At 40.0% G+C, this 27,999-nt stretch overlaps 1 protein-coding gene across 1 annotated transcript; it reads left to right on the plus strand.

The window, feature by feature from the left end:
• Positions 1 to 13,511: 13,511 nt before the first annotated feature.
• Positions 13,512 to 27,999, plus strand: LOC139479199 (very-long-chain enoyl-CoA reductase-like). The gene is made up of 12 exons (XM_071262041.1): positions 13,512 to 13,544; positions 14,691 to 14,741; positions 16,067 to 16,118; positions 16,896 to 16,940; positions 17,541 to 17,644; positions 18,462 to 18,574; positions 19,580 to 19,685; positions 20,572 to 20,644; positions 21,885 to 21,928; positions 23,017 to 23,074; positions 26,273 to 26,407; positions 27,456 to 27,999. Exons 1-12 carry the CDS (start codon positions 13,533 to 13,535, stop codon positions 27,581 to 27,583), a joined length of 921 nt encoding a protein of 306 aa, XP_071118142.1. The 5' UTR covers positions 13,512 to 13,532; the 3' UTR covers positions 27,584 to 27,999.

The raw sequence follows: 27,999 nt of genomic DNA on the forward strand, positions 1-27,999 counted from the left end.
AATTGTGATGTATTTGACACGTATATCATAGTTGTCTTTTGAACCTTAAGTTTTCAGTGTTTTGGCGACTGTTTCAGCCTAGTAACGTTTTGATAACTTTTGAAATGTTTTTGGTCAAATACAAGTGTATTCTTTCTTTTGTTTAACATGATATGTCCGTTGCTTTAGGGTATTATGGCCAGTATACAGTGTCTTGTGAAGCAGGGTCGCCTGTGAAACTATTTACTCTACATGTTACACGCCAAAATGAATACTATAAAGTACGGTTATAACGAACTCAAAAGGACCACTAATTCTTGTTCGTTATAACCGTAGTTCGTTATAAGCATATATACAGCAGCATGTATACAGCAAATGGCCAGGACTAAAAAATCCGTCAGTTCGTTATAATCGTGTTCGTTATAAACGTAGTTTACTGTAATTAGCTTCGAAAACGTCCTGTTTATTGCCGTTGTGAAACAACTCCAACTTCAACGGCAATAGCGCTGCATTTGACACCTAGATTTATACCTAAAATCAAATTAAATCTTATCACTTAAACATGGGTCGTGGGTATTTAGTGCATAATGATTCAGTTTATTGTCTGTGTTTTAACACTGTATGGAGTTAGATAAATAATCTACCCTTATTAAACGTCAGCGGTGTTTGGAGTACGTGATGAATTATATCTCGCTCCTTCACAGCGTACTGCTCACCAATGATATGTAGCAACTATTATTTGGATACGACAATAAAAGTCTAATTAAAGCTATTAAATTACTTCTTTACAGAAACCGTCAGTGTTGTTTTCTTCATGTTGCCTTTAGTTTGACTTCATTTAGTAATTTATATTCACCCCGGCATTGACACATGTATACCAGTATGACACAAATCACCTTGAATATGGATACACCTTATCCTGCAGTGCTTCATCTATCAAATAATGGCATAAGGGGTGAAGTGAGTAGGGGCAGAATCACACGAGCAGCAACAGGCTACTCGAGTACTCGTACCAAAGCACCTGACATTCGTTGATCTAATTACCGTTTACAAAAAGCACCTGTTTGTTTACGACCGTTGACATAAACTTGAAACCATCTTAAAAAGCAAGCCTCGCAGTGGAATTCCATTTTTGCACACATCATCAAGTACCAGTCAGGATATATGTATAGAAACGTAACCTTATGACGTAAACCTTGATTGGGGAATCAGCAGTGCTTGAAATAGACACTCGATGACTACCTTTAAATATATTTTATTTGCTGTCACGCAGTTATCACTGTAAGGATAATTCTAGGAGAATTGAAACAACGTTTTACAACTAAGTGAGTGGGTGAGTTGGGTTTAACGCCGCTTTTAACAGTATTCCAGTCATATCACGGCGTGTCAGCTTAATGTGGGAGGAAAGCTCGAAGGGTTGCAGGTCTCAGACGTTTATCACTTCAGTGAAACCCACGAGGTATGGTGCTGACAAACCTAGAAACATAATCGGGGCGAACCGGGACTCGAACCCACAATCATAGGTTTCTGGCGTGCCCAGGGGACGCAACTCTGCACAGCGAATGGCGGCGCCTTAGTCGACTGAGGTAATGAACTAGGGGCGATGTAATGATGGTAAAAGCTCAGCACGTCGCCCCGAACGCCCGGGTTCGATTCCCACGATGGGTAGAATGCGGGAAGCCTGTTTCTGGTGTCCACTATGATATTGCTAGAATATTGCTAAAACCGACTTCAACCCAATCTCACGATCTCACTTTATCTATCCGACAAGGGAAAGTATGCTGTTATGTTGATTACATGTATATGTGTAGTTGCGACGTTATTGAATCCCATCCCATCTCAAGGATTAATCATCCCGCGTAACGTAAATGACACGGATCTCCCCTCCTCTTCCCTCAATCACTGTTTATTCGTGATCGTAGATTTCTCGTTTAAAGCGCCATGGATTATTAATTTTAGTGAGTGTGGCGTTATACGTCGATTTGCTGACGCATGTATATTTCCATTGATGTGAACTGTATTATTGAGTTCTGTTTATCTGTGCGTGTGTTTGTACATTGTACACGTATTTTCAATAATACAGTAAACTACGGTTATAACGAACACGCTTATAACGAACTGACGGATATAACGAACTTACTTTTTTGGTCCAGACTATTTGCTGTAGTTATGCTGTATATATCCTTATAACGAACTACGGTTAAAACGAACTATAACTAGTAGTCCTTTGAGTTCGTTATAACCGTACTTTACTGTATAAATAATCAATGTATTGTCATACCCGTGTTAAAGGGGGGCCATGCTCCACAATATGTTGCCTATTTCAGTAATGGTCCTAGACGTTGTCAGTCGTGGCAAGTGTGAAACCCTCGCCTTAATAACGGTGTTTAATTGCTAGGTTGATATGTGCATAGTCAATCTGCGTTACCAGTCAAAACGAATTGTGTTTGAATTGCTGGAATAAAACTTGCCAGGAATGTCAATTGCGCGAGCCAAGTCCCCTTTAAGTTAAAATCACCAGTAGATAGATGTCCAAATCAATACCATGTAATTAATGTTGACTGTTTAGTGTTTACAAAGCTGTTACATTGCTATTTCTGTGATATAAATGTGAGTGGCGTTGATTGTTGTATCCATTGTTGTTGTGTGGTGTTTCTATTGTAGATACAACAATACTCTCTCGTGGAAACGATCCTATATATACATACATTATACAAAGGTTTTGCTTACTGCGTTTGAATAAACATGTATCTATAACACGTTTTATTATTTCTGTGTCTTAACCCCGGGATACTGGCGGAACGGTGTTGTTTACAGCCTTGGTAACGCGCAGTCCAACATTGTTATCTCGGATATCTCGAATGTATCCATGTCTCGAATGTATCCATGTCTCGAATGTATCCATATCTCGAATGTATTCATATCTCCAATTCAGTTGTAGACCCTACTATTCGTGAGTATATTAATTTACTATCGTGAATTTTCAAATATATCGAACCTCGATTTATTTGTATTTTTTTTTTTCTAAATATGTTTACTTATCTTATTTGGAAGTAGGGTATCATCAGAAAACCTTGAACGTTATCTGAGGTCAATCTCCAATCTAGAGAAACTTGTTATGCATATAAACCGCTTATATTCTCTTGAAACGAAATCCAATGAATAATGTATGCTTCACGTCTCTGTAGAAACAGCTTAAGTTTCTATACGTACTGCCGTGGTCGGATGTAGCGCATACAGATTAAATATAATGAAATTCACTTCTAATTACAACAAATACAACATAGTGTGTGTTTTTATACATTTCATGTGGTTTATTTGGAACTTGCAACTAAAACGATTTTGCTCGATACCAATAGTTACACTATATTTATACGTAGATTGTTATAAAATTGTTTTAGTCCACGATCTTGTCTTCGCGGTTGATCGATTTCTAATCACGAAATTTGTCACTAAATAAATAAAAATATTCATGAAAAGTATCGTCATTTCCATTGTAAGAGAAAGTTAGGCATCATTGTTATAAATAGTTATTTTTGTTATCATAGGATTTAAACTTTCAATCAAACTATATTTTCATTCAGCTGTTCATGTCGATTTATTATGTTTTCAATGAACGAAATAAAAAATAGAGTCTTATTACCAACCTGTCGAGCACCATAACATACAATATGAAACCTATTTCATCCAAACTGAGGTTTGGAATATAGCCCGTCTGGCATTATTATCGGAATATTACATTGTGAAATAAAACCTTTCTCTTGTTTGGTTACTATAGTAACTCCTGCCCAGCACAACTTAATTTGTTTTTGTGTGGCCATTTTGCCAATATTAAACAAAAAAACGAACATACTTTTTCAAACTTCAAATGTTTCAGTATATTAAATTAGGATAAAAACATTAAAATCTTGTGTTTATGAAAATGTGTATGTATTAACTTCGTAGTATATATCTGCCATAGTCCCAATATATCGAGGTAGAGAAAATAACATTCAAAGTGGCGGGGCAAAAGTTGCACCGGGTTAATCCTGGTTTTGTGTGAGTATGCACAGATCACAACAGCACGACCCCAGCTTATAATAGTAGGTGTTCGGCTTGTTACCTGTGAACACACCGACACCAAGGAAACAGTGACAGGCGCTATAGAAGCACGAGTTGGAAAGGCGCTTAATTCATTTCTGAGTGACGACCGTCTAATCTGTCTGTGTGCCTGTTGACTCGGATCTGTATTGGGAGGGCCATTTCAAACTACCATCAGTCACTAAACTGTCTCAGTTGACAGTGGTGCGCTATTTGAGGACTGATATTTGGCCCATGGGTATTTGAGAAGGGTTCCCGTTTAATCATACTGGAGCGTTTTATTCACTGCAAGCCGAGCGGTGAGATCAAAGATCGGGTGATCGTGCATGTGTTTGTGTGAAACCGAAATTAATTTCGTTTTTTAAGTCTGAATATATGGTCATCTAAAGCGCCGCAAATCGCTGTGCATAGTAAGTCCCTTAAACGTGCCACACATCTGCTATCGTAGGTTTGAATCCCGCTTCGCACTGATTACTCTAGATTACTACTGATTTTTCTAGATTTTGAAAGCACATCAATTCTTTTAAAGATATCGGTATTTTATTTAAAGATATCAATAATGTTTTAAGGTATCAAAAAAAATTTAAAGATAGCTTAAATTCATTTCTGATATCCATAATACAATTACTGATATCTTAAAATGTTACGGTGATATCAACAAATTAGTTTGTGATATCTCTAAATGTATTTAAGATATCTTCAATTCCATTCACGATATCTTCAATTCCATTCAGGATATCTTTAAAAGAATTGAAGATATCTGTAATTCCGTAATAAATGTGAAAACGGCTTGCTATATGGCCGTCAGCTGGCTTTGCATACCGCCCAGTGCCGTAACTGTGATGACGTCGCGGTTTCAAAAACGTAAACATTGTATCAAAAGTGTTACAACGTCTTTATTTCTTCACACAGTGTAACCAAATTGTATAACATGCAACTCGAGTTGATTGTCTTTCCATCAGTATCTAAAGTCACCAAATCCAAAAGATCTATGCACTGCCTAGCCATTGATAAAAGTGCTGGTATTTTAAGTTTCCTACTTTTCTACATTATCGTAACATGGGAGCACCCCATAGACTGTGGCAAGTAAAGTCAAGTAAGGCCCTTGTTTGAGATCTAAACGTCCCAATAATTCACACCATTGGAAAGTACATATCCTAACGGTGATAGAAATATGACATTTATGTCGAAGTACACATTCATTGAGAATTTTCCGTGATTTTTATATGCCGATATAAAATCCAGGTGAACTTGTCAGTGTTTTTGACGTCAAAGCAATATCGACGGAAGTGGTCGTGATTGGTTCATACGCAGACTGTTAAAGATTATGTTACAAAATTAATGACCGTATGGAATGTATATCTTAAAGAAATCCTGATTACATCCATGTAGGTGTCAGTGTCCGTGCTCTTTTATTAGTGATAAAAACAACTTCGGGGTAATTGACATCGGACATTATCACACAGGACCATATATGGTCCCGTGGCACTATGAGGGTGTGAAAAAGTGAGGGACCATATATGGTCCCGTGGCACTTAGAGGGTTAACACAGCTCACTCACTAATAGAATGTTACCATCATTCTTCAATTCGTGTCAAATATATAGTTCGCAAAGGACGTTGTTCAAGAAACTGATGAGGTATGTATTTAACATTAGTACATTTATGAAAACAATTCGCACTCTCCTTCGAAACTGCTGGTTCTAATATGTCAAACGGTGCATGCTTGAGACTCATAACGGTCAGTCAGTTTGTTCATTGACATTTGGCCCCCTGGATTTTTTTTTATAGAAAACATTTTTCCTTGTGAAAGTTAACTTGAATTAGGAATGAATAATCTTATTTGCCCCCCCCCCCCCCCCATCTCTTGTCAATAAAAAGTTAACTACGTCCTTGAAAACCCATATGCAAATGTTTACAATGCAAATATTATTCCGATATTACATCAATAACAAATTGAATGCATGAATATTTATGCTTAATATTCGTTAAAAAAATATAATCTAAGAAAAATCAATGCAGTTGCATTTCACTGAAAGAGAGGCTCACAATTTCTTCAACAGTTTTTAATATACCCCCAGGTTATGCTTTTACCCACCACGGCGGCGGGATGTCATTGAATCTTGCCGTCTCCAGGGGGCTAAACGTCGTCGCAGTCCTTTAAACATATGAAATGCCATGTGAACCAGTTAATAACGCAAGGATAATTTCGATATTATACAACACAACAATCTTATACGAGTCTCTTTTGACAATATATAAACACTCGTCAATATAACGTTTAAAATCTTAGAACCTGTGATAAAGTTCACTTTTTGAGTAATATATAACGTGGCTGCGGACCCATCAAATACCATGCTACGAGGTTACGTAATGGTGTTACTTTTCTGTCTGACATAACAAACCGGATCCAGATTCAAAAAGAAAAGAAATAACAACCTCAATAGAACAAACTGGTTTAACCTGGAATGTATCAGGCAATGCCAGTAAAATACATTCGCGAATAAGTGAAGGTAAAATCCAGAATCCGTCTCCGTGTTAACTTTGATTCCGCTTTTCACATTTCGGTATTGTGACGTCACGTCATTGTCGTAGAAGTTTCCTTGGCGCGCTATGCAAAACAGGCCGTTCTATTCTTAGTCACTGAATGATGTTAATGATATCGTCTTCATAACATAATGGGGAAGAAAGTACGGAATCGTGAAGCTAGACGAAGCATCCGACAGCGTGCACGGCAGTTGACGGCGAATATTGCTCGCACATTTCTGAGTTGCTTGCCATGTATACGGCGTATTGAGGTAGGTTTACTCCAAAACAAATTGTATGCCAAATGATATCCAATAAAATGCTTACTCTTTGATTATATATTATTTCAAAAACACATAGATGCTACAGTCGTTGAAAATTTGATAAATAATTGCTTTATCGTCAACATTGTCATTAATTTTGTTTTGCCAAAGGAAACATTGGGCAAAGATTGCACGCAATGTATACGGTTAAACCATATGATTGCGTGTTTGTTTTCAGAAAGGTTTATCTAAATGAAGCGTTCGTAATGACACATACTTTGACTTGAGGACAACATATTGTTTTGATTCAATGGGAGGAAGCAATTCAAGAAAACAAGTATTCTAGTTCCTGTTGCCTTACCTCAAACTATTTACGTCATATACAATCATGTATATGTCAACACCATTTCGCGTTTCTCTGTTGCATCAAACAGCATTACTCGACCTCAGTTTACTAGACATATCCCGGCCTCAGTGAACTCATCTTCCGGAGGCAAGGGAGTTAAGTTGACTTTAAAAATCCAGTTAGCACTGAACTTTCAAAGTCAGCTTGACTCCCTTGCCTCGGGAAAATGCAGCTAACTAGACATATCTCGATTACTTGGAGATTTCATTATTTCATTTATGTAGATCTGTCAGAAAGTCGAAGATATGAAGATTGTTATACATGGGTGGATTTCTTCTTTATTTCCGTTAAATTCCCTCATTAAGTAGCAAGGTCATGTTATTGCAAATGGAGAAGAATATTTTTAAAATCTTTCAGTCTTGGAAAACATATTATACAGTTATTGAAATATAAACGCCCTCCGTGTTTTCACTTTAGGGAAAGAACAATGTGTCAGTCTCATGATTGTCGTCGACTTTCCTAATTTGTCACCCGTGAAGGTCCGGGGTAGAATAGGTCTTCAGCAACCCATGCTTGCCGTAAAAGGCGACTCTGCTTGTCGTAAGAGGCGACTAACGGGATTGGGTAGTCAGGCTCGCTGCCTTGGTTGAAGCATGTCATCGATCCCAATTGCATGGACCGATGCTCATGATATCAATCACTGGATTGTCTGGTCCAGACTCGATTATTTACAGACCGCCGTCATATAGCTGGAATATTGATGACTGCGACGTTAAATAACAAACCAACCAACCAACCTAATTTGTGAGCCCTATTTTTTGCAGGACGACGAAGAGGCCCCCTATACGGAGAAATGTCAAGTCGACCAGAAGTGAGTTGAAATGCAATAACACGTTAAGTATCTGTAATTACATGTACATGTCCGTGCTGTGATGTGGGACTTCATCATTCATCCTCGATTATCAGCTGGGAAAGAAATGATCTTGTTCTAATCCGCGACCGTGAACAGAAAAAATATATAGTGTATTAGTTTTGAAACACGAACATTTATCCCGGTTTTGTATTTGCATAAATACCACGGGGTGTTCTCAATGGAAATTCATAACTCGTGACACCAAGGCAATATCTCTACTTCACAGAACTCCCCAACCACCAACAGTGCCAGAAGAAGCAGACCCAAGCCCAACCCATCATGTCCACCACCAATTCCTAAACCTGAAGGAAGTGTTCCACCCCAAACCAAACGACTACACCTGGTCTAGAAGCCACGGGACATGTGCGTGTGGGGGCACTGGGTACCACCCAGTTATCACTTCCTGTTCAGAACTCCAGATTCAGGATAATAAAGATGCCATTCCGGCCCGTTCCAAGTCCGCCACCACACAGGTCAAGGACACCGTCGTGACCTCAGGGGGCTTGCCAGACTGCCGCTATTCCGTGATGGGTAATTTCAACCAGGGAACAGTTGCAGGAATCGTTGGCCCGTAAGTATCACCTAGATATTACTTGTAGTATAGAATATGTAGGGATGAAGCTTTCTTTAAGAAAAATGAATTTTACCTCGCGAAAAGGTGTATAATTATATATATGGACAATCTGAAATCTGTTTGCATTATTTTTATGAAAATAGTTCGGATGAAATTTTGTTGGGTAGAGCCAAGGGCGGATACAAATAGATTTACACGTTTGTATAGATATGTCAAAATATTTTAAATATTCATTTGATAGTTTCCTGTGACTCTTTTCGACATCAACAATCCTACTTTGTGGCCAATCTCATTAAAATCAGATCTTAGTTCTCGCTACCGTTAAAGAAAGATCTGAGGACATAACATTGCGGGTCATGTCAGACCGACCTCTCATCTGACCAATCAGAGCATCCCTTATCAGATCATGAAAGTGACAGTTGGAATGAGATTTTTGATCGTGCAACCTCGAAAAATACCACACAGGGTATTCCGAACGACAGTTGTGGGCTTTATGTCTGTATTCATACAATCTAGACCATCTTTTAGCCATTCCAGATGTTCTTTTGTTCAGTTTTATATTTTTTAATCGAGTATATGTCAAAATATGTTTGGAAGCGTAGTCGCCAGTTTGAAACTCGTGCGTAAAGCTACATTAAGCTGCATTCTGACTGGCTATTGTCGACTTCTTGTTAGTCATTTCATTGGTCGGTCAAAGTTGGCGAAAGGTCGGCCTGACGTGACCCGTAATGAGATATCCTCAGATCTTTGTTTAGCGGTAGCGAGAACTAAGATCTACTTTTAATGAGATTGGCTTTGTGGCGGTCATTCTTTCTGTATGAAACAATTCATCAATCAGAAACTGAGTCAGTCTCTGTTCTTGTCCTAGGCATGTATATCCGCGAGTAAAATCGGTAAGCAACAAATGTCTTCATACAGTTACTGTATTGTTCTCTTCCAGGGCTGAGAATGCAGGCACACAGTGTACAAGCATGGCATATACCGCTGTTGTGGCAAGTGCCGTCACCCCTGTGGGAATGTGGTCCAGCTATACACTAGATAGCATCTTACAGCTCGGGGATCAGCTCCATGATCAAATTCTCACAAACATGGGGAACAACGCACCAGAGAGCAGGTATCTGGCTTTCGATGAACTGCCTCGCAAACCCAGAATTGGCGCTTACAGATGGCCAGTCAAATGCACGTTCGGACCGGAGCGCCAGGGTGTCATATCGGCAAAGGGAGACCACAATACTGAAATAGAAAGACAAATAAAGGAGACCTTCGAAGAAGGATGCACAGGCTGTCTGATGACCTTTGATGGCATGACCTCGGCTGTGTTGCAGAACAAGAACGAAACATATTCAGTCTTTGACAGCCATGGACGGAATATCATGGGAGTTATTGACGGCGAGGGTCAGGCTAGCCTGCTGAGGTTCACCAGCCTAACTGATGTAGCGAAGCACGTTTCAGGCCAGGCAAGAGACGTCAGCCTGTATGGGTTGATGGGCGTCAAAGTCAACCCTAGGGACATGCGCTGAGCAGGATGTCAGCTGTTGTTCCCGGCATCCAGTACTACAATCACGGACGCAGTCCAGTCATACCTGCTCCAGTCCGAGAGCTGCCTTGGCCCTTTTGTCATCAGTCCTAGGGGCACCCTGCCATCTACTGCCATCACACATAATGACCCTTTGATGGATATTGCCACCAGACCTAAGGACCCTTTTCTTTGGTAGGGTCTGTTATCAGACCTAAGGACCCTTTGGCAGCTACTGCCATCAGACCCATGGACCCCTTGGTAGTGTCTATCATCCGACTTATGGGCCCCTGTTATCTACTGCCATCAGACCTAAGGACCCAATGGTAGCGTCCTCCATCAGACCTAGATGCTTCTTTGTCATCTACTGCTCTTGGTACATCCTGTCATCCATAATATTTGATTCAATTGTCTCCCATGAAACCTACCGCCATGATCCTTAGCTCCATTTTCAAATGGATATCCATACCACGTTGTATTTACAAGCATTTGGTGCAATAATGGTGTTTATGCCATTGTCATCCATGTTTTATACTCAACTGTCTGGAACATGTCGCACCATTGTCCTAAGGCTTATAATTTTTATTTAGTGCTACTAAAGCCATCATCAACAATGGTTTGTTGGCACATTCAACTGTGATGTTATTATAGCCAAACTGTCTCTGTACAATACATGTCATCTGAATACCAATATACGCATTGGAATGTTTTAGTCTTTAAATCTTTATGCGTATTGTGTTCGTACAGTCATAATGATGTTGTAGGTACCATTATGACAAAGTATGACTTCGTACAATGGTATTAGAGCCATGACATGTTGGTACCATTATTAGCCTTACTCTGATTTAGTCATAAGTCTTGTGTTCGTACAATCATAATGATGTTGTAGGTACCATTATGACACAGGATGACTTCGTACAATGATATTAAAGCCACGGATGCGTTGGTAACATCATAAGCTATGATTTCTTGGTACAATAATATGCCATGGTGTCTTGTACCATTGTAAGTCACATTTTGGTATCATTATTTGGCAAGATGTATTTAGATGTTTTATTTTGCAACATAACAGCTGCACTTGCAATGGTAGCTAGGTTCGTTTGTGTTTATTTGTTTATTCGCACACTTGAATATGTATTGCTTTGTTTTTATACACAATCTCTTATAAAAATATTTAATACGTTTTACATAAAGTTAATTCATTTTTCCTTCATTAGAATATATGTATTTATACCAAAAAACTAATATCGTTCGTATTATTTTGTAAGATATGTCATATACCTTCTAAATATTTTATTCTTACTACTATATATAATGTATCTGTTGTTTAATAAATACTATATATAATGTATCTGATGTTTAATAAATACACTATAATATATCCTTTTGCGAATTTCGAGTGTATTTTTTTAATTTACATAAAATGCATTTCGGCTAGTACACCTACAGTTTCGCCGTGAGACCTCCAGTGTGTTACCGGACGCCCTGTTTGTGTAAAGGGGACATACCTATTCGTATTCCTGGGGACAGCAGTTACTGACACGGACACATACTCTTCCCATTTAAAAATAAATTGACCGCCTCCGCGGTGCAATGGATGGAGTGTCTGCCCGGAGAATGGAAGGGTCGCTCACATGTTCGACTTACCTCCCTTACACTTCCAGTGGCGGGTGTTGGCCCTGACCAGAGAATGGTCTCTGCCCTGACTATTAACAATGACGGGTGGCTGAGAACTGGTCTCGGTGTGAAACGGGCACTGGTAGAAGGTCGTTGGATCCGGCGTTTATTTGTGCATTTACGGCACCACTGTAAACGTTAGTTCGCTCTTCACACAAGAAGACCCGGGTTCGATTCCCGACATGAGTACAATGTGTTGAGCCCAGTTCGAGTGTCCCCCGCCTTGATATTGCTGGAATATTGCTAAAAGCGGCGTAAAATCATTCTCAACCAACATATCTACATACATACATGCATATACACATAAACGCATGCATGCACGCACGCTCTGATGAACGAATACAGCATAGTGTTTAACTAATAAAGTACTAGTTTCCTAGAACATGTTTAAATACAAGAATGCAACTATGGCCAATGTAAACAAAAATATATTCACGTCACGTTGTTAATGAAATAAAGTGTAATATGCATATCATGGAGGGAGTCATTAAAGTTATTGTGAAATATAATAGTGTACCATTATCAGCTGCTGATGTTAACGAGTGGCCACCAATGTAGCCTGGAATATGTAGTGTGTCTACCTGCACGTAGCCTTTTACTTGTATGCACATTCATGTTTGATTATTCATTTCAATTTGGAAAAAACATTAATTAAAAACTGGCATCATCCTAATTTCAGTAGTCAACAAACAGAGACATCGGGCCGTGGAGAGGAGCTCGAGGATACGCTTAAATAACATCATAAACTGTACCAAAACTTTCCGAAAATATACATAGAGAATCTCACCCGAGCGTCTTTTGATATCAAATATATCAATACGAGTTGATAAAAGTGGAAAAACTCCGGGGCTTGCCGAGCAATAATGTTTTCATAAATTATACAAACCTTCAATTTTCTTATTTCCTAAACTATGAGAACCTTCAAGTTCCGCGTTACACATTCATAGCGCTGTTATTTTATTTGATAAAAAAATGGATGAACTAAATATGTGAATATATTCATGCATTTATATAGAGAATTAACTTAAATTGAAATTTAAAGCCTCGCGCGTGTGGGCTTCTATAGCATTATAGATAGTTTAGAAAATCTTTAAAGTCTTGGAAATGGGCGGTTTAAAATTTTTAATCACAGCTGTACACACACATTTTTTTTATTGACTCCGTAGCATACATGGGTCAATAAAGAAGCACATTTTGTGTGCAACTACGTATTCCTGTGCTTTAATAGAAATTAAAAGGAAAAAATGCCCCATGCAAAAATGGCTCAGACAATTTGGAGAAATAGGCCCCAAATGTTAGTGGAAATTTCTGCAAATTTTGTTTGGGAGAAAATGACCCCCAATATGGCATTTTTCTCTAAAATGCCATTCTTGCATAGGGCAATTTTCTCCAGCGCCCGAAATGAAACTTTGATGGGCTACAGAGTCGAGTACAGTAGCGGACCCTCTCACACAAGGACTTTTATTTCAACATTTATGTAATTAACTCATTTGAATTGCACTGTGACATGTAATGAAAAAAATATACAATTGAACAGATAACAATAAAGGTAACAGGTTTTTAATGACAGTGAGCGCTGAACCCTGGAAGCGTAATGTACACAGGGGCAGGTAACTCTAAATTACGGTCACTCGACCGGTGTGGGCTGTTACTATCAACATGGTGTTTGAGGTGGGCATGTTTAGATGTGTTTTGTGCAACTGATAGGTTATGCTTTGTCCGAATAATTTGTTTTGCCGTCTTTGAAAAGGTTTATTGTATATTCAAGAGAATGATTAAAACTGCAGTCCGTTTTGTGATTAGCTTTTTCGGGTTTTTGCTTCATAACTCAAGGTGCAAAGTTCATCATTATCACAAGATACATTGCATACTGGCGCTATGTGTATTGGTGTGAAAGCCCAGTCGCTGATAAATGTAGATATTGGACAATGACATGCCGGTGAATTCTTAAAGGAGATATTTTTATATGGTCACGTTCTCACGCTGACCATATGTATTTATTTATTTACGTGACTTCAACCTTTGAATAATGGTTGTTCTTTTGTGAATTGTCCTAACAGTAAACAGCTTTTGTCACTTATTACTTTATGAGGTAGTTCATATGTCATGAAGTGAGCCATGTCCAATACTCTTGTGAGGATCTGCTAGTGGTTCTGATCCGATATTAATCACAGCTAGATTCTAGGCCTGTCAGCACCTTGGTCATAGAATGTTTTTTGTTTAACGCCGCACTCAGCAATATTCCAGCTAATGACGGCGGTCAGTAAATAATCAAGTATGGACCATGTCAAGTTATTGACAAAATGAGCATCGATTTACTTGGTTGGGATACGATGGAAATTATCAACCAAGTCAGCGAGCCTGATCACCCGGTCCCAATAGTCGCCTCTTGCGGTAAACATGGGTTACAACCTGCATCTGTGCATGACACTGAGTCTTCCCTCCACATCAAACATTATGTTCTTGGTGTCTTGTTACGTGTCTACCAAAGAACACCAGGAGAGAGCTACCAAACTGTGGAATATGTAGTTATGTACATATATAGCCACACAAATTACAAAGACACAACCCACCCTAAAGTTTGCATCGTAATGATAAGAACCTGGAACATTTTCTGTGGACCCAAACACAGTTAATCATGCAGATGGAACCAGATGTTGAAACCTGCGTTATTTACTGTATTTGGCTCCATTGAAAATGTTAAACCAATTTCCAACAGTAGATCTATATAACAGCAGGATATCAGTCATGCACTTTGTATGTTCATGGCTATCGTTTGGGATTAAAAGGTTTTCATTTTCAAATTATTTTTTTCAGGTCCAGGTTACCGACGCTAAGTCGTCAAAGGTCTTAGCAACCATTGCAACAGTAAGTGGAAGCGTTGTAGTGAGCCATAGCCTAGCCAGGATGTGCTGGGTTAAATTCCTGATTTGTGCCAATCTCATTAAAATCAGAACTTAGTTTTCGCTACTGCTAACCAAAGATCTGAGGACATCCCATTACAGGTCACGTCACAACGACCTTTTGCGAACATTGACCGACCAATGAAATGACTGACAAGAAATCGACATTTGCCAATCAGAAGGCAGCTATCTCGAGCTTTACGGCACTAGTTTCAAACTGGCGACTACGCTTCGAAACATATTTTGATGTATTCTTGATAAAAAAAAATAAAACTGACCAAAACAACATTCTGGAATGGCTTATAGATGGCCTAGATTGTATGGATATAATCATAAAACCTGTAACTGTCGTTCGGAATACCCTGTGTTAAATATTTCGAGGTTGCATGATTAGAAAACACATTCCGAATGTCACTTTCAGGATCTGGTAAGCAACGCTCTGATTGGTTGGATGAAAGGTCGTGCTGACGTGACCCGTAATGGGATGTCCTCAGATCTTTGTTTAGCGGTAGCGAGATCTAAGATCTGATTTTAATGAGATTGGATTTGTCCCGATTGTTATCCATGGTTTGTCAGCACCATGCCCATACTAGTTGGTTTCACCAAAGTGGTCAAAATCCACATGTAATACCTGTGTCACTCAACCCCCTCTGTGGTCTAGTGGACATGGTTGCTAGAGCCTGCTGTGTCTGAGTGGAGTGCCCATGTTAAACTGCAGCACAGCGTCTCAGTGGGCTGGCACTATAAACTCGGCATAAATCCAGCAACCAGTTTGACTTTGACTCTGTTCATAGTGGTGTGTTTGTCCGGACCATATCTCTAAAACTTATAGGTACTCTTTCTTGAAACTATGCACACACAACGACCGATGCCTTTTGCTATTTAGAGATTATATTTATTCTGTTTCCATGGCAACAAGTTTCATTTTGACTCTTCAAAGTGTTGTGTTTGTCTGGCTAAAAGTAATAGATATTCCAGGTTGTCAACTTGTGCCTTTTGCGATTTAGGGATTTTTTAGAATTTATTTTCTTTCTTTTTTCTGTTCTGAATCCCAATTCCATGGTATAGTTTTAATAGCTCAATAACTGCTCTTGTATATGGACTAACAGATATATAGAAATTCTCTCATCAAGTTGGACTTTAAGTAACAGTCATATGATTTATATCAAATTTATGGGGCCAGGGTGATTTGTCATCTTCTTCTCTTGTTACACTTTGATATTCAAAGCAAAGAGTTTAGTTTGGATATTTTATCATGATGAAACATTAGTGATGGTTTCTGTTTTACAGCTATCTCCGAGTTCTGCCATTTCTGATGTCAAGAAAGCCTTCCAAAGAATTAGTAAGTACAGACCATGAGGAGAATTTAATTCACCAGCTATAGATTAATATAAGGTCTAGTCGCATTACAAGGGATATAAGTGGTTTTATGTGTCCAGTATTAGGTTTTATACCATGAGCCAGAGGAATGTATAAAACCACATGTACCCCTCCTGATACTGCCATAACAAATTAATCTTACCATCATGTTTTAATCTGCCATTGTAAGAGTATTAAAAGAATTCAAATTTAATAGAAAACAGCTGTTTGATTGAGCTGAGGTTAACTTGTGCTATGTCTATGATGTCACATGACTTCATTGACTCAGAGCGGTCGGGTAGCCTAGTGGTTAAAGCGTTAGCTCGTCACACCGAAGACCCGGGTTCAATTCCCGACATGGGTACAATGTGTGAAGCCCATTTCTGATGTCCCCCGCTGATGATGTTGCTGGAATATTGCTAAAAGCGGCGTTAAACCATACTCACTTCACTTCACTTCATTGACTCAAAAAGCGTGTATCTCTTTGCTTCGAAGCGGGGTATTATTGTCCCGGTCAGAAATAACATGCAGCCTGTTTCTTCATGGCAGGGTATAAAGGATTTATTATTCCCACTGAGATACATATTATTTTATCAAGATCATGTGAACCTTTCAGATCTCATCACTCTGACATGGAGGTATGATAATACCTTATAAAAAAACTAAGTAATTAGATGAAAGTGTTTTATTTATCAGGTTTCTTTGGTCACAGTATACATGGTACAGTAACAATATATAATTCTGTGTTTACTTTCAACAGAATCAAAGTATTACCCTGACAGGCAGTCCTTTCGCACCGAACCAAGTGAGTAAAGCATTAAAATTTGTTCATAAAATAATCAAGAATGTTGATCTTTAGAAGTATATTTTTGTAGACACTTTGTACACATGTTTACCATGTTTCTTGTTGTGGGGGACCGCCTCCGTGGTTTAGTGGTAGAGCGTCCGCCCGGAGAGCGGAATATCCGGGGTTCAATCCCCCTCCGTGTCATACAAAAAGACGTTAAAAGATGGTACTTGTTGTTACCCTGTCTGGCGCTCGGCATTAAGAGTCTAAAACAAGGACTGGTCGGTTCGGAGTCAGTATACTGTGTCTGAGTGGGATACTCATGTTAAACTGCGGCATCTCAGTGAGCTAGCACTATAAATCGGCATCAGTCCGGAATAGTACAAGCAGCCACACAAACACACGCACGTACATGCATGTCGCTATATAAATGCAATAATAAACCCCATTTCACCTCACCTTGGGAAATGGGAAATGAAAGTATTAAAATTAAATAAACAAGGCTTTCATTTCTTGTATTACTTATGTCATATGTTTGATAGTTAAGTGAACATGACATTTGCTATCGTGTGTAAACATAGTATGGCTATGTTTTAAGTGGAACTGTTTTCATTTCAGGGGGCAAGTCATTAAAAGATGACCAAACTTTGGAGAGTCTTGGCATGAAAAGCAGTGGGGAACTATTCTTCAAGGATCTAGGGCCCCAAGTAGGCTGGACTACAGTAAGTGCATGACTGCAAGACAAAACACTGGATTACATTGGGAGGTGGCTTATTTGGCAGAAGTCAGGGGAAGCCAGTTTCCTGGGCACAGGTTGTGTTTGTTTACCTTTTTCTTCCAGCAAGAATATTCTTTGTTTAACGTTCCTTTGTTTATCCAGAGGGAAATGAATGTCTTGTGGCATTGTTTTGTTTTTTCAGGAAAATATTGTTCCCCATTTTGTCCAATGGAGATTATTTCATTTTTTAAACCCAAGTCCTGAAAACTAAATCACTTGGAACTAATCTTAATCTTCTTTTGTATATGTAGAGGTGTCAGGAAAGAATAGGTTTCTAGAACCTTGTTCTTCAATGGGAATTGGATGGTCACAATGACTTCTCTTGGGTGGTGTCAGGAAAGAATAGGTTCCTTGTTGTTCAATGGGAATTAGATGGTCACAATGACTTCTCCTTGTGGGGGTGCAGTACTTGGTTGGGCAATCAGGACTTTAGAAAAACAGGATCGGGTTATCACAATGTGTGATCATGGTGATGTGGCTGATTTTGTGTCACCGGGTTCTGCCATTACTGAAGCAATCAATACCTGCTTTGCCTGGCCAAACTTGATAATTTACAGGTTGTTGTGATACAGGTGATATACTGTAAATCTGGAAATGAATGCGTCTCCAAATTAATAAGACTGCTGACCCCTTGCCAAATATGCGACTCAAAATCAACATGATCAATGGTCATTTTTCGCATTTCATTCACACTCGCGTTAATTTCAGTATTGCTGTCAGCAGTTTGATTCAGCATTCACTCATGTCACTATTTCCTGTAGGTATTTCTGACTGAGTACGCTGGCCCGCTAGCTATCTACCTCGGGTTCTACACACGGCCCGCCATCATCTACGGAGCTGAGGCTGCGCTACAACCAAGAGCATTTGTTGTAGAGTAAGTAGCTGCAGCACTCTTCATGCTTACATCTGTGGTGAACCTAAATACAAAATGCTCATCGTAACAGACATCTAACGGGATCAGGTGATCAGGCTCGCTGACTTGGTTGATGCATATCATCATATTCCAGTTGCATAGATTGATGTTCATGATGTCAATCACTGGATTGTCTGGTCCAGACTCGATGATTTACAGACCGCAGTCATATAACTAGAATATTAGTGAGTGCTATGTTGAACAACAAACAGACAAGCAGTTATTGCAGTATGTATTTTGTAGTTATGGAGACATTTGTCTGAACAACAAGATGCAATGTTTTATATATACTACTCAAAACAAGTTAGGGGACACCATTAATTAGAAGGCTGCTGTCATATAGCTGGAATATTGCTGAGTGGCGTTAAAGAACAAACAAACAACTAACATTTGCTGAGGGCCACGCCTTTGCAGTCCCTACCAGCCATGACAGATCAACTGTAGTCATATGAAAAGCTCAGGTGTTCTTTAACGTCTTTGGGTAGTATATGTCACTTCTTACATGTCTTAGTATTGTAACCACCTCCATGGTCTGGGGATAGAGTCTCTCCAGAGATGGAAAGGTCCGGGGTTTGATCCCCGGCTGCGTCATACCTTAAGACGTTAATAGACGTTAATAGACGTTAATAAACGCCATTTCACCTCACCTTTTAGTATTGTCTTAAACACATAAATGTATTTGAACAGAAGGGAACATGCATGTTGTAGTCTTTGAAAAAAGGGCACTCCCAACGCAGGTATTGGCAAAAAAAAAATTGTTAACACATCACAAACTTAGCTATTCTAGCAACCAGTCACCACACTTCAGTCATCAAAGGGAATGCGACGTTGCTATGTGACTTGGGGAATTCAGTTTGCACATAACATTTACATCACATTCAGCAGTGATTCAGAGAGAGGGTGGATGCTTCAGACATGAAATTAGCCAGTCCACCCTTCCCAAGCTTGTGGATTATGTACTTCCAGTGTTGCTGCAGCTTGTTGGACATTCCACTACGCCAAACGGCTCTTTGAGACGGTCTTCATACACAGGTTCTCTCACGCCACAATGCCCATCTTCAACATCTTCAAGGTCAGTCATGTACATCTTGTTGATATGTGGATACGAAACTTCCCCCTCAAATACGAAACTGCCCTTTAGGCTTTATGAATGACTTTACGGCAGCCATCTTGGTTTGCTTTAGGCTGATAGTTGAGTTACAACACGTGTGAGTGCAGGAGTTGTATAGGGTTGGCTGATGAATATAAGTGTAAATATGAAGAACCCGTGTCTGCCTACTTTAACACATCTTCCCGAGGCAAGGGAGTTAACTGACTATATAAGTTCAGTTTCCACCCTTGACAAACTAGGCTGGAATTTTCGAAGTTATGTTTTGGCTTGACAAACAATTCTATACATAGACCTATTAAAATTCGTAATGAAATCGACATCCGGTTTGGAAACTGTGGTGTAGATTTCATTTGATTGCAGGATTTGCAAAACATATGAACCGTCAAGTCGTCATTGACAGATATTTTCCAAATCCTTTAAAGTTTATAATCAATCTGCTCACGTGATTTGACATGTTTGATGCACTTCGCATGGACATGACTCGTATTAGCCACTTGTGGCGCTACCATCGAACCACAAAGTTCAAGCCTAGTTTGACAAGGGTGGAGACTGGACTTTTTTAGTCAGTTAACTCCCTTGCCTCGGGAAGATGTCATGTATCCCTTCAACTCTCTTTGATACAGATATCAGTCACCAAATATGTGATTCTGGCAATAACAAAAAGCAAGAATATGTTGGTATTTTTTAGTTTCGAAAAGGGTGAATAAATAGAAAATCTAAAAGAAGTCTGCTGAAATTGCTTCAACACAGGAGTTGTTTCTGAGAACCAAGAAAAGGTTTCTTCAAAGCTCTGATATTAGCATTTTCTATTAACTTGTACTCATAGGTAATAAAACGTTCCTTTCAGAACTCCATCTACTATTGGGGCTTTGCTGCATTTGTCGCCTACTTTGTGAACCACCCCCTGTACACCCCCCCAGGTTTGTGGAGAGACCTTGAGATGGCTGAGCAAACGTTGAATGATTTGTCAGACATCTTGAGCCAGCGTCTTCTGTTCTTCGTTTCATGCACATAAAAGATTAAACATCATGAACTTTTTATGAAATAATGAATAGTTAAGTGACTTAACGTAATCGTTGTATTAAACGCCCTGCTCCAGTGTGACTAACTTCTAGACTAGTGTCTATAAGGCTTAAAAAATTAGAAGAATTGGTTCTCAGGCATTGACATTTGAAAATATGGTGCGGGCAGGTGTTCTTTTTTTTCTTCTTTTTTTTCCAGTCATTACCAAATAAATAGTTGTGTACCATCAACCTGGGAGAAAGAACCTTCCCACATAATCAATCAAACAAACTCCTTTTGCCGCCATGACCATAACATGAGATGTAAAGGAAAGTAACTGTGTGTTAAATTGTTTATAAGTGTCAGGATTTTTTAATTTTTGGAAAATGAAAATAAAAACGAATCGTGCGGTAGACTTTATGATGACGCGGGCAGTGCCTGAGAATCAAGACTATTGATTTTTTTTAGCCCAAATAATCATGATAACAGTACCCTAATAAGACCGAAAATTGACATGACAGTCTTGACATTTTCTTGTGCATTAGTTTTTGTACAGAAAACAGCAGTGTAGAAAGGGTATATAATTACCTGCTAGCTATTATGGAAAAAGGTTTAGTTTCATGAAAGATTGAACTAACTTTGTTCACTACTGTTAGATCTCTGAAAACAAATATAACTGGTATGATATGGAAGTGCCCCTTGGCCAATTTTCCAAGAGCTCAGAGTGCTTTAACAGAGTATATGGCAACTCAAATCTGTTTTGGGGTAACCATATACTAGACTGTTTCTAGAATGTGTCATCAGTCAAGAACTAGAGAGTATCACTATATTATACCACTCAACTGAAGTTAAGCACCGATTCTTTCGAATTACTATTCAGGCCCGCTTACTTGGTTGATGCATGTCGTCGATCCCAGTTGCGTGGATCGATGCTCATGATGTCAGTTACTGGATTGTCTGCTCCAGACTCCATTATTTACAGACCCTTGTCATATGGGTGGAATATTGCTGAGTGCGGCGTTAGACAACAAACTCACTCACTCATATTACTATACTAAATCTATCATGGCTTAACTATAGTAATATAAAAGAATCAGGTGTTCTTTAACTTCTTTTGAGTAGTAAGTGTTTAACCACTGTACTGTTAACTTTTCTCAGTGTATGGAGATCTGCAGATCTATGGTGGACTTGCTGCATTTGCTGTAAGTATGAAATACTGAAACGTGTAAGACTGAACACTCTAATGCACTAGTGCACCATATTATCAAACACAACCATGCCATACATAGTTCAATTAGTTATCGGTGACCTGTTTAAAACATGTTCTTACCCTGCCAGGTGCTCGCTCACATGCATGCATGCATAAGTGCAAGAATTTTTAATGTGACGTTAAACCCCCTTTCTCCTCACCTCACCTCACCTCCAGTTCTTAGAGCACATATATTATTGACCATCATGGAAAATTTACTGGTTTAGGTATGACTTGTCCATCTTCCCGAGGCAAGAGAGTTAACTGACTATAAAAGTCCAGTTTCCACCCTTGCCGAACTAGGCTTGTATTATGGAGTTACAGTTTGGTTGGACTAACGAGTCTATGCATAGTCCAATCAAAATCGTGCAACCATATCAAAATCAGGTCGTAAACTGTCGTGCAGATTTCGGTGGATTGCAGGATTTGCAAAGCATGTGCACCGCTATCTCGTTGTAAACAGATATTTTCCAAATCTTTCCATGTTTTTAATCAAGGTGCTCACATGATTTGATGCATTTCACGATGTAAGGCCCATTCTATGACAATAGAGATCTTGATTATCAATAGGACCGTCTTGACAAGGCGCCGCCATTTTGTTTGCAGCAAATGCAAGTGATATGAGAGGTGGAATCTGATTGGTCCATAGGAGAGGCATAGAAGGGACATAACTTGTTATAGCCACTGGTGGCGCTAAGATCAAGCCCAGGTATTCCAGCCTAGTTCGGCAAGGGTGGAAACTGGACTTTTAAAGTCAGTTAACTCTCTTGCCTTTGGAAGATGGACTTTTCACATTTGTAAACTCACACGCTTTCAAATTTTGTTAACACACTTTTTGAAAAGTAACATACAAGTTGGTTTAAATCCTGGCTGAAGTACTGAAGGTAGCAAAATGTTTGCATATTCTGATCTCTAATATGATTAATGTATCAGCAGACAAAAACGCAATTCTGTTATATATGCCTTTAACAGTGCAAAAATACAGAATACCTGTGCTGCATGTGTTTTGAATGTACACCATTGACATGTTTGATATTTCAGTTTGCTGAGCTGGGCAACCTGTCAATCCACCTTGCCCTCCGGAACCTCCGCCCTGCAGGTAGGTATTCATGTCATGATAGTTTACTTACCTTAGCTGTGCCAGGATCAGCTGAGCATAGGTTTGAATCCCACATTCACTCTGATACTGACCTAATTATACTACTCAACATTTGGACCTTTGATGATCCAGGTTAGAATAGGTCTTCAGCAACCCATGCTTGCTTGGCGACTTTGCTTGTCGTAAGAGGCGACTAACAGGATCAGGTGATCAGGCTCACTGACTTGGTTCATGCATGTCAGAGTATTCCAGTTGCGTGGATCGATGCTCATGTTGTCAATCACTGGAATGTCTGGTCCAGACTCGATTATTTACAGACCGCCGTCATATAGCTGGAATATTGCTGAGTGCTGCATTGAACAACAAACAAACATTCTATGAGCAAGACGCTGACAGGCCTAAAATCTAACTGTGATTAATATGGGATCAGAACCACTAGCAGATCCTGTAGTGTCATATGGGTCATCTTTACTGCCATTTGCATGGATCGATTCCTCTAACACTTATAGTCAACCTCTACTTACATTCATCTATCCTGTAAATCTATCAGTGTTAAACAACAAACAACTCAACATTTGCGAAGGACCACACCTTTGACTAAACATGACTATTTTGGTCTGCAGCAAATGTTGAGTAGCATGTAAGTTAATCAGTACCATACACGTTGTATGTGGTAAATGTGTACACCCTGCATCACTCTGGCATTTCCTCTCGCATTAAACTGACATGCTGTGACTCTCGACTTTCCTCTCGCATTAAGCTGACATGCGGTGACTCTGGACTTTCCTCTCGCATTAAGCTGACATGCGGTGACTCTGGACTTTCCTCTCGCTTTAAGCTGACATGCTGTGACTCTCGACTTTCCTCTCGCATAAAGCTGACACGCTGTGACTGTCGACTTTCCTCTCGCATTAAGCTGACATGCTGTGACTCTCGACTTTCCTCTCGCATTAAGCTGACATGCTGTGATTCTCGACTTTCCTCTCGCATTAAGCTGACATGCTGTGACTCTGGACTTTCCTCTCGCATTAAGCTGACATGCTGTGACTCTGGACTTTCCTCTCGAATTAAGCTGACATGCGGTGATTCTCGACTTTCCTCTCGCATTAAGCTGACATGTTGTGACTCTGGACTTTCCTCTCGCATTAAGCTGACATGCTGTGACTCTGGACTTTCCTCTCGTGTTAAGCTGACATGCGGTGATTCTCGACTTTCCTCTCGCATTAAGCTGACATGCTGTGACTCTGGACTTTCCTCTCGCATTAAGCTGACATGCTGTGACTTTGGACTTTCCTCTCGCATTAAGCTGACATGCTGTGACTCTGGACTTTCCTCTCGCATTAGGCTGACATGTGGTGATTCTCGACTTTCCTCTCGCATTAAGCTGACATGTTGTGACTCTCGACTTTCCTCTCACATTAAGCTGACATGCTGTTACTATCGACTTTCCTCTCGCATTAAGCTGACATGCTGTGACTCTCGACTTTCCTCTCGCATTAAGCTGACATGCTGTGACTCTCGACTTTCCTCTCGCATAAAGCTGACATGCTGTGACTGTCGACTATCCTCTCGCATTAAACTGACATGCTGTGACTCTCGACTTTCCTCTCGCATTAAGCTGACATGCGGTGACTCTCGACTTTCCTCTCGTATTAAGCTGACATGCGGTGACTTTGGACTTTCCTGTCGCATTAAGCTGACATGCGGTGACTCTGGACTTTCCTCTCGCTTTAAGCTGACATGCTGTGACTCTCGACTTTCCTCTCGCATAAAGCTGACACGCTGTGACTGTCGACTTTCCTCTCGCATTAAGCTGACATGCTGTGACTCTCGACTTTCCTCTCGCATTAAGCTGACATGCGGTGATTCTCGACTTTCCTCTCGCATTAAGCTGACATGCTGTGACTCTGGACTTTCCTCTCGCATTAAGCTGACATGCTGTGACTCTGGACTTTCCTCTCGAATTAAGCTGACATGCGGTGATTCTCGACTTTCCTCTCGCATTAAGCTGACATGTTGTGACTCTGGACTTTCCTCTCGCATTAAGCTGACATGCTGTGACTCTGGACTTTCCTCTCGTGTTAAGCTGACATGCGGTGATTCTCGACTTTCCTCTCGCATTAAGCTGACATGCTGTGACTCTGGACTTTCCTCTCGCATTAAGCTGACATGCTGTGACTTTGGACTTTCCTCTCGCATTAAGCTGACATGCTGTGACTCTGGACTTTCCTCTCGCATTAGGCTGACATGCGGTGATTCTCGACTTTCCTCTCGCATTAAGCTGACATGTTGTGACTCTCGACTTTCCTCTCACATTAAGCTGACATGCTGTTACTATCGACTTTCCTCTCGCATTAAGCTGACATGCTGTGACTCTCGACTTTCCTCTCGCATTAAGCTGACATGCTGTGACTCTCGACTTTCCTCTCGCATAAAGCTGACATGCTGTGACTGTCGACTATCCTCTCGCATTAAGCTGACATGCTGTGACTGTCGACTTTCCTCTCGCATAAAGCTGACACGCTGTGACTGTCGACTTTCCTCTCGCATAAAGCTGACACGCTGTGACTGTCGACTTTCCTCTCGCATTAAGCTGACATGCTGTGACTCTCGACTTTCCTCTCGCATTAAGCTGACATGCTGTGACTCTGGACTTTCCTCTCGCATTAGGCTGACATGCGGTGACTGTCGACTTTCCTCTCGCATTAAGCTGACATGTTGTGACTCTCGACTTTCCTCTCGCATTAAGCTGACATGTTGTGACTCTCGACTTTCCTCTCGCATTAAGCTGACATGTTGTGACTCTCGACTTTCCTCTCGCATTAGGCTGACACGCTGTGACTGTCAACTTTCCACTCGCATTAAGCTGACATGCTTTGATATGAATGAATACTGCTCAATGTGTCGTAGCTGACTCACTAACGAGTACAGCCACTTTGTGAGGAATAGGAAGGAAAGGTGCATGGTAAGGATTTGAGTATCATACTCAAAAGAATGAAGTGTTGGGCTCCAGTAAGCTCCGACCACGTTAACAAACATGAGCATATTGAGTGAAATGGGAACAAAACAATCTGTGTCTTTAGTCTCAAGTCCAAAGCCTGAAAACAAAAGATGCTGTAGATTTCTGCAGTGTTAATAAAATGCATCCTTACTTGATATACTTGTGACCCATGGTATGAATGTACTTTCTAATTCCAGGGTCCAAAGTGAGAAGAATTCCGTACCCAACGGCCAACCCGTTCACATGGCTGTTTGGGTTTGTGTCTTGTCCCAACTACACATACGAGACGATGGCCTGGGTCGGTTTTACAGTCATGACACAGTGTCTGCCAGGTAGGTTGTACACTCACACTGACAGGTCACATGTCTCCCCTCATGAACTGTGTCTGTCAGGTAGGTCACAGTGACATAACACAGTCAGGTAGGTCACAGTGACATGACACAGTATCTATCAAGTAGGTCAGTATTAGCAAGGATCAGTTGGCTCCGAGCAAGGCTTGTGGATTTCACCAAGTGCAGTAAAATGATTAAGGGGTCCACTCTCCATTACTTGACCTCTTGCCATACAGGGCTCGTTGACGTGTAATAATTAGAAAACAACATGCACGCTACAAGGAATGAAGTATTAACTGTCCCAGGTTAATTACGTGTGTAACATCCAATGGAAATTCACAGGAGACAGCTAATACATAGTTCCTCTTCCTTTGTACGTATTGAACAGTTATATATGTGTGTGAGACTGTCCCAATGTGTGTGAGACTGTCGCAATGTGTGTGAGACTGTCGCAGTGTGTGTGAGACTGTCCCAATGTGTGTGAGACTGTCCCAATGTGTGTGAGACTGTTGCAATGTGTGTGAGACTGTCCCAATGTGTGTGAGACTGTTGCAATGTGTGTGAGACTGTCCCAATGTGTGTGAGACTGTTGCAATGTGTGTGAGACTGTCGCAATGTGTGTGAGACTGTCGCAATGTGTGTGAGACTGTCGCAATGTGTGTGAGACTGTCCCAATGTGTGTGAGACTGTCCCAATGTGTGTGAGACTGTCCAAATGTGTGTCAGACTGTCCCAATTACAAGTGGAGTCATCAACTCATTCTATATCTATTGCTGAACAAAATTATGTTAAGTATTCCATGACACGAACAAGAAATGATGTTCTCTTCAATTATTCGTGACAGTGTGTTGACATATGAAATTCTACTGGCTTATTCAGACAATCAAAACAATGGAACAATCAACTAGCCAATCAGTGTCAAGCATAAATAAGATGCTCTGTGTAGCTTACCGAAGATAATTTTGCCAATACCCATCCCCCTGTGGGTGATGTTCCTGTATGACAGCATGTTGTGATAATACAAATATTGAAATATTATGCAATTTCAGCGGGTCTATTCACCCTGGCTGGGTTCTACCAGATGACTATGTGGGCGTTCGGCAAACATCGAAACTACCGCAAGGATTTCAAGGACTATCCAAGGGGAAGAAAACCAATTCTCCCCTTCCTTTTGTAGATAGTCGGCTCAATTTTCATTGCACATTTATCACAAACATATCTCATCACTAACCAAGCATAAAGGAAGGGTGTTCACTTGTCACTCTTAGTTGGATATCAGTTCAGATTTGTCTGTGCAGTAAATATCCTTGAGCCAACTTGCATTGAATTGCAAAAAAATAGAATTAATCTCCTATGATATTAGATAATATTAGTTATACATCTAAAAGAATGTAAACTTGAATTACTTTTTAATGTCTTGAGAGTGTGATGTTAGAACATCATCTCTTTCTTTGGTTATATGGATCAAAATATGTTAAAGATTTCTAGATGAAATCTCGCCATCCATGTTTGTTCTGTTTTAGATGTGTCATAACCCTGACCGCATTTTTACTTTGTATATCTTGTGTTGTGAAATAAAATCTTGCTCTCATC

The sequence above is a fragment of the Haliotis cracherodii genome, unplaced genomic scaffold (genome assembly GCF_022045235.1).
Source record: "Haliotis cracherodii isolate W230 unplaced genomic scaffold, xgHalCrac1.p SCAF_4, whole genome shotgun sequence".
Lineage (NCBI taxonomy): Eukaryota > Metazoa > Mollusca > Gastropoda > Lepetellida > Haliotidae > Haliotis > Haliotis cracherodii.

What these genes read in the sequence shown, in the direction of transcription:
- LOC139479199 (XM_071262041.1), top strand. An exon ending in CCATCTTCAACATCTTCAAG is followed by an intron (nt 19,686 to 20,571) that starts GTCAGTCATGTA and finishes CGTTCCTTTCAG; the next exon opens with AACTCCATCTACTATTGGGG. An exon ending in GTGGACTTGCTGCATTTGCT is followed by an intron (nt 21,929 to 23,016) that starts GTAAGTATGAAA and finishes TTGATATTTCAG; the next exon opens with TTTGCTGAGCTGGGCAACCT.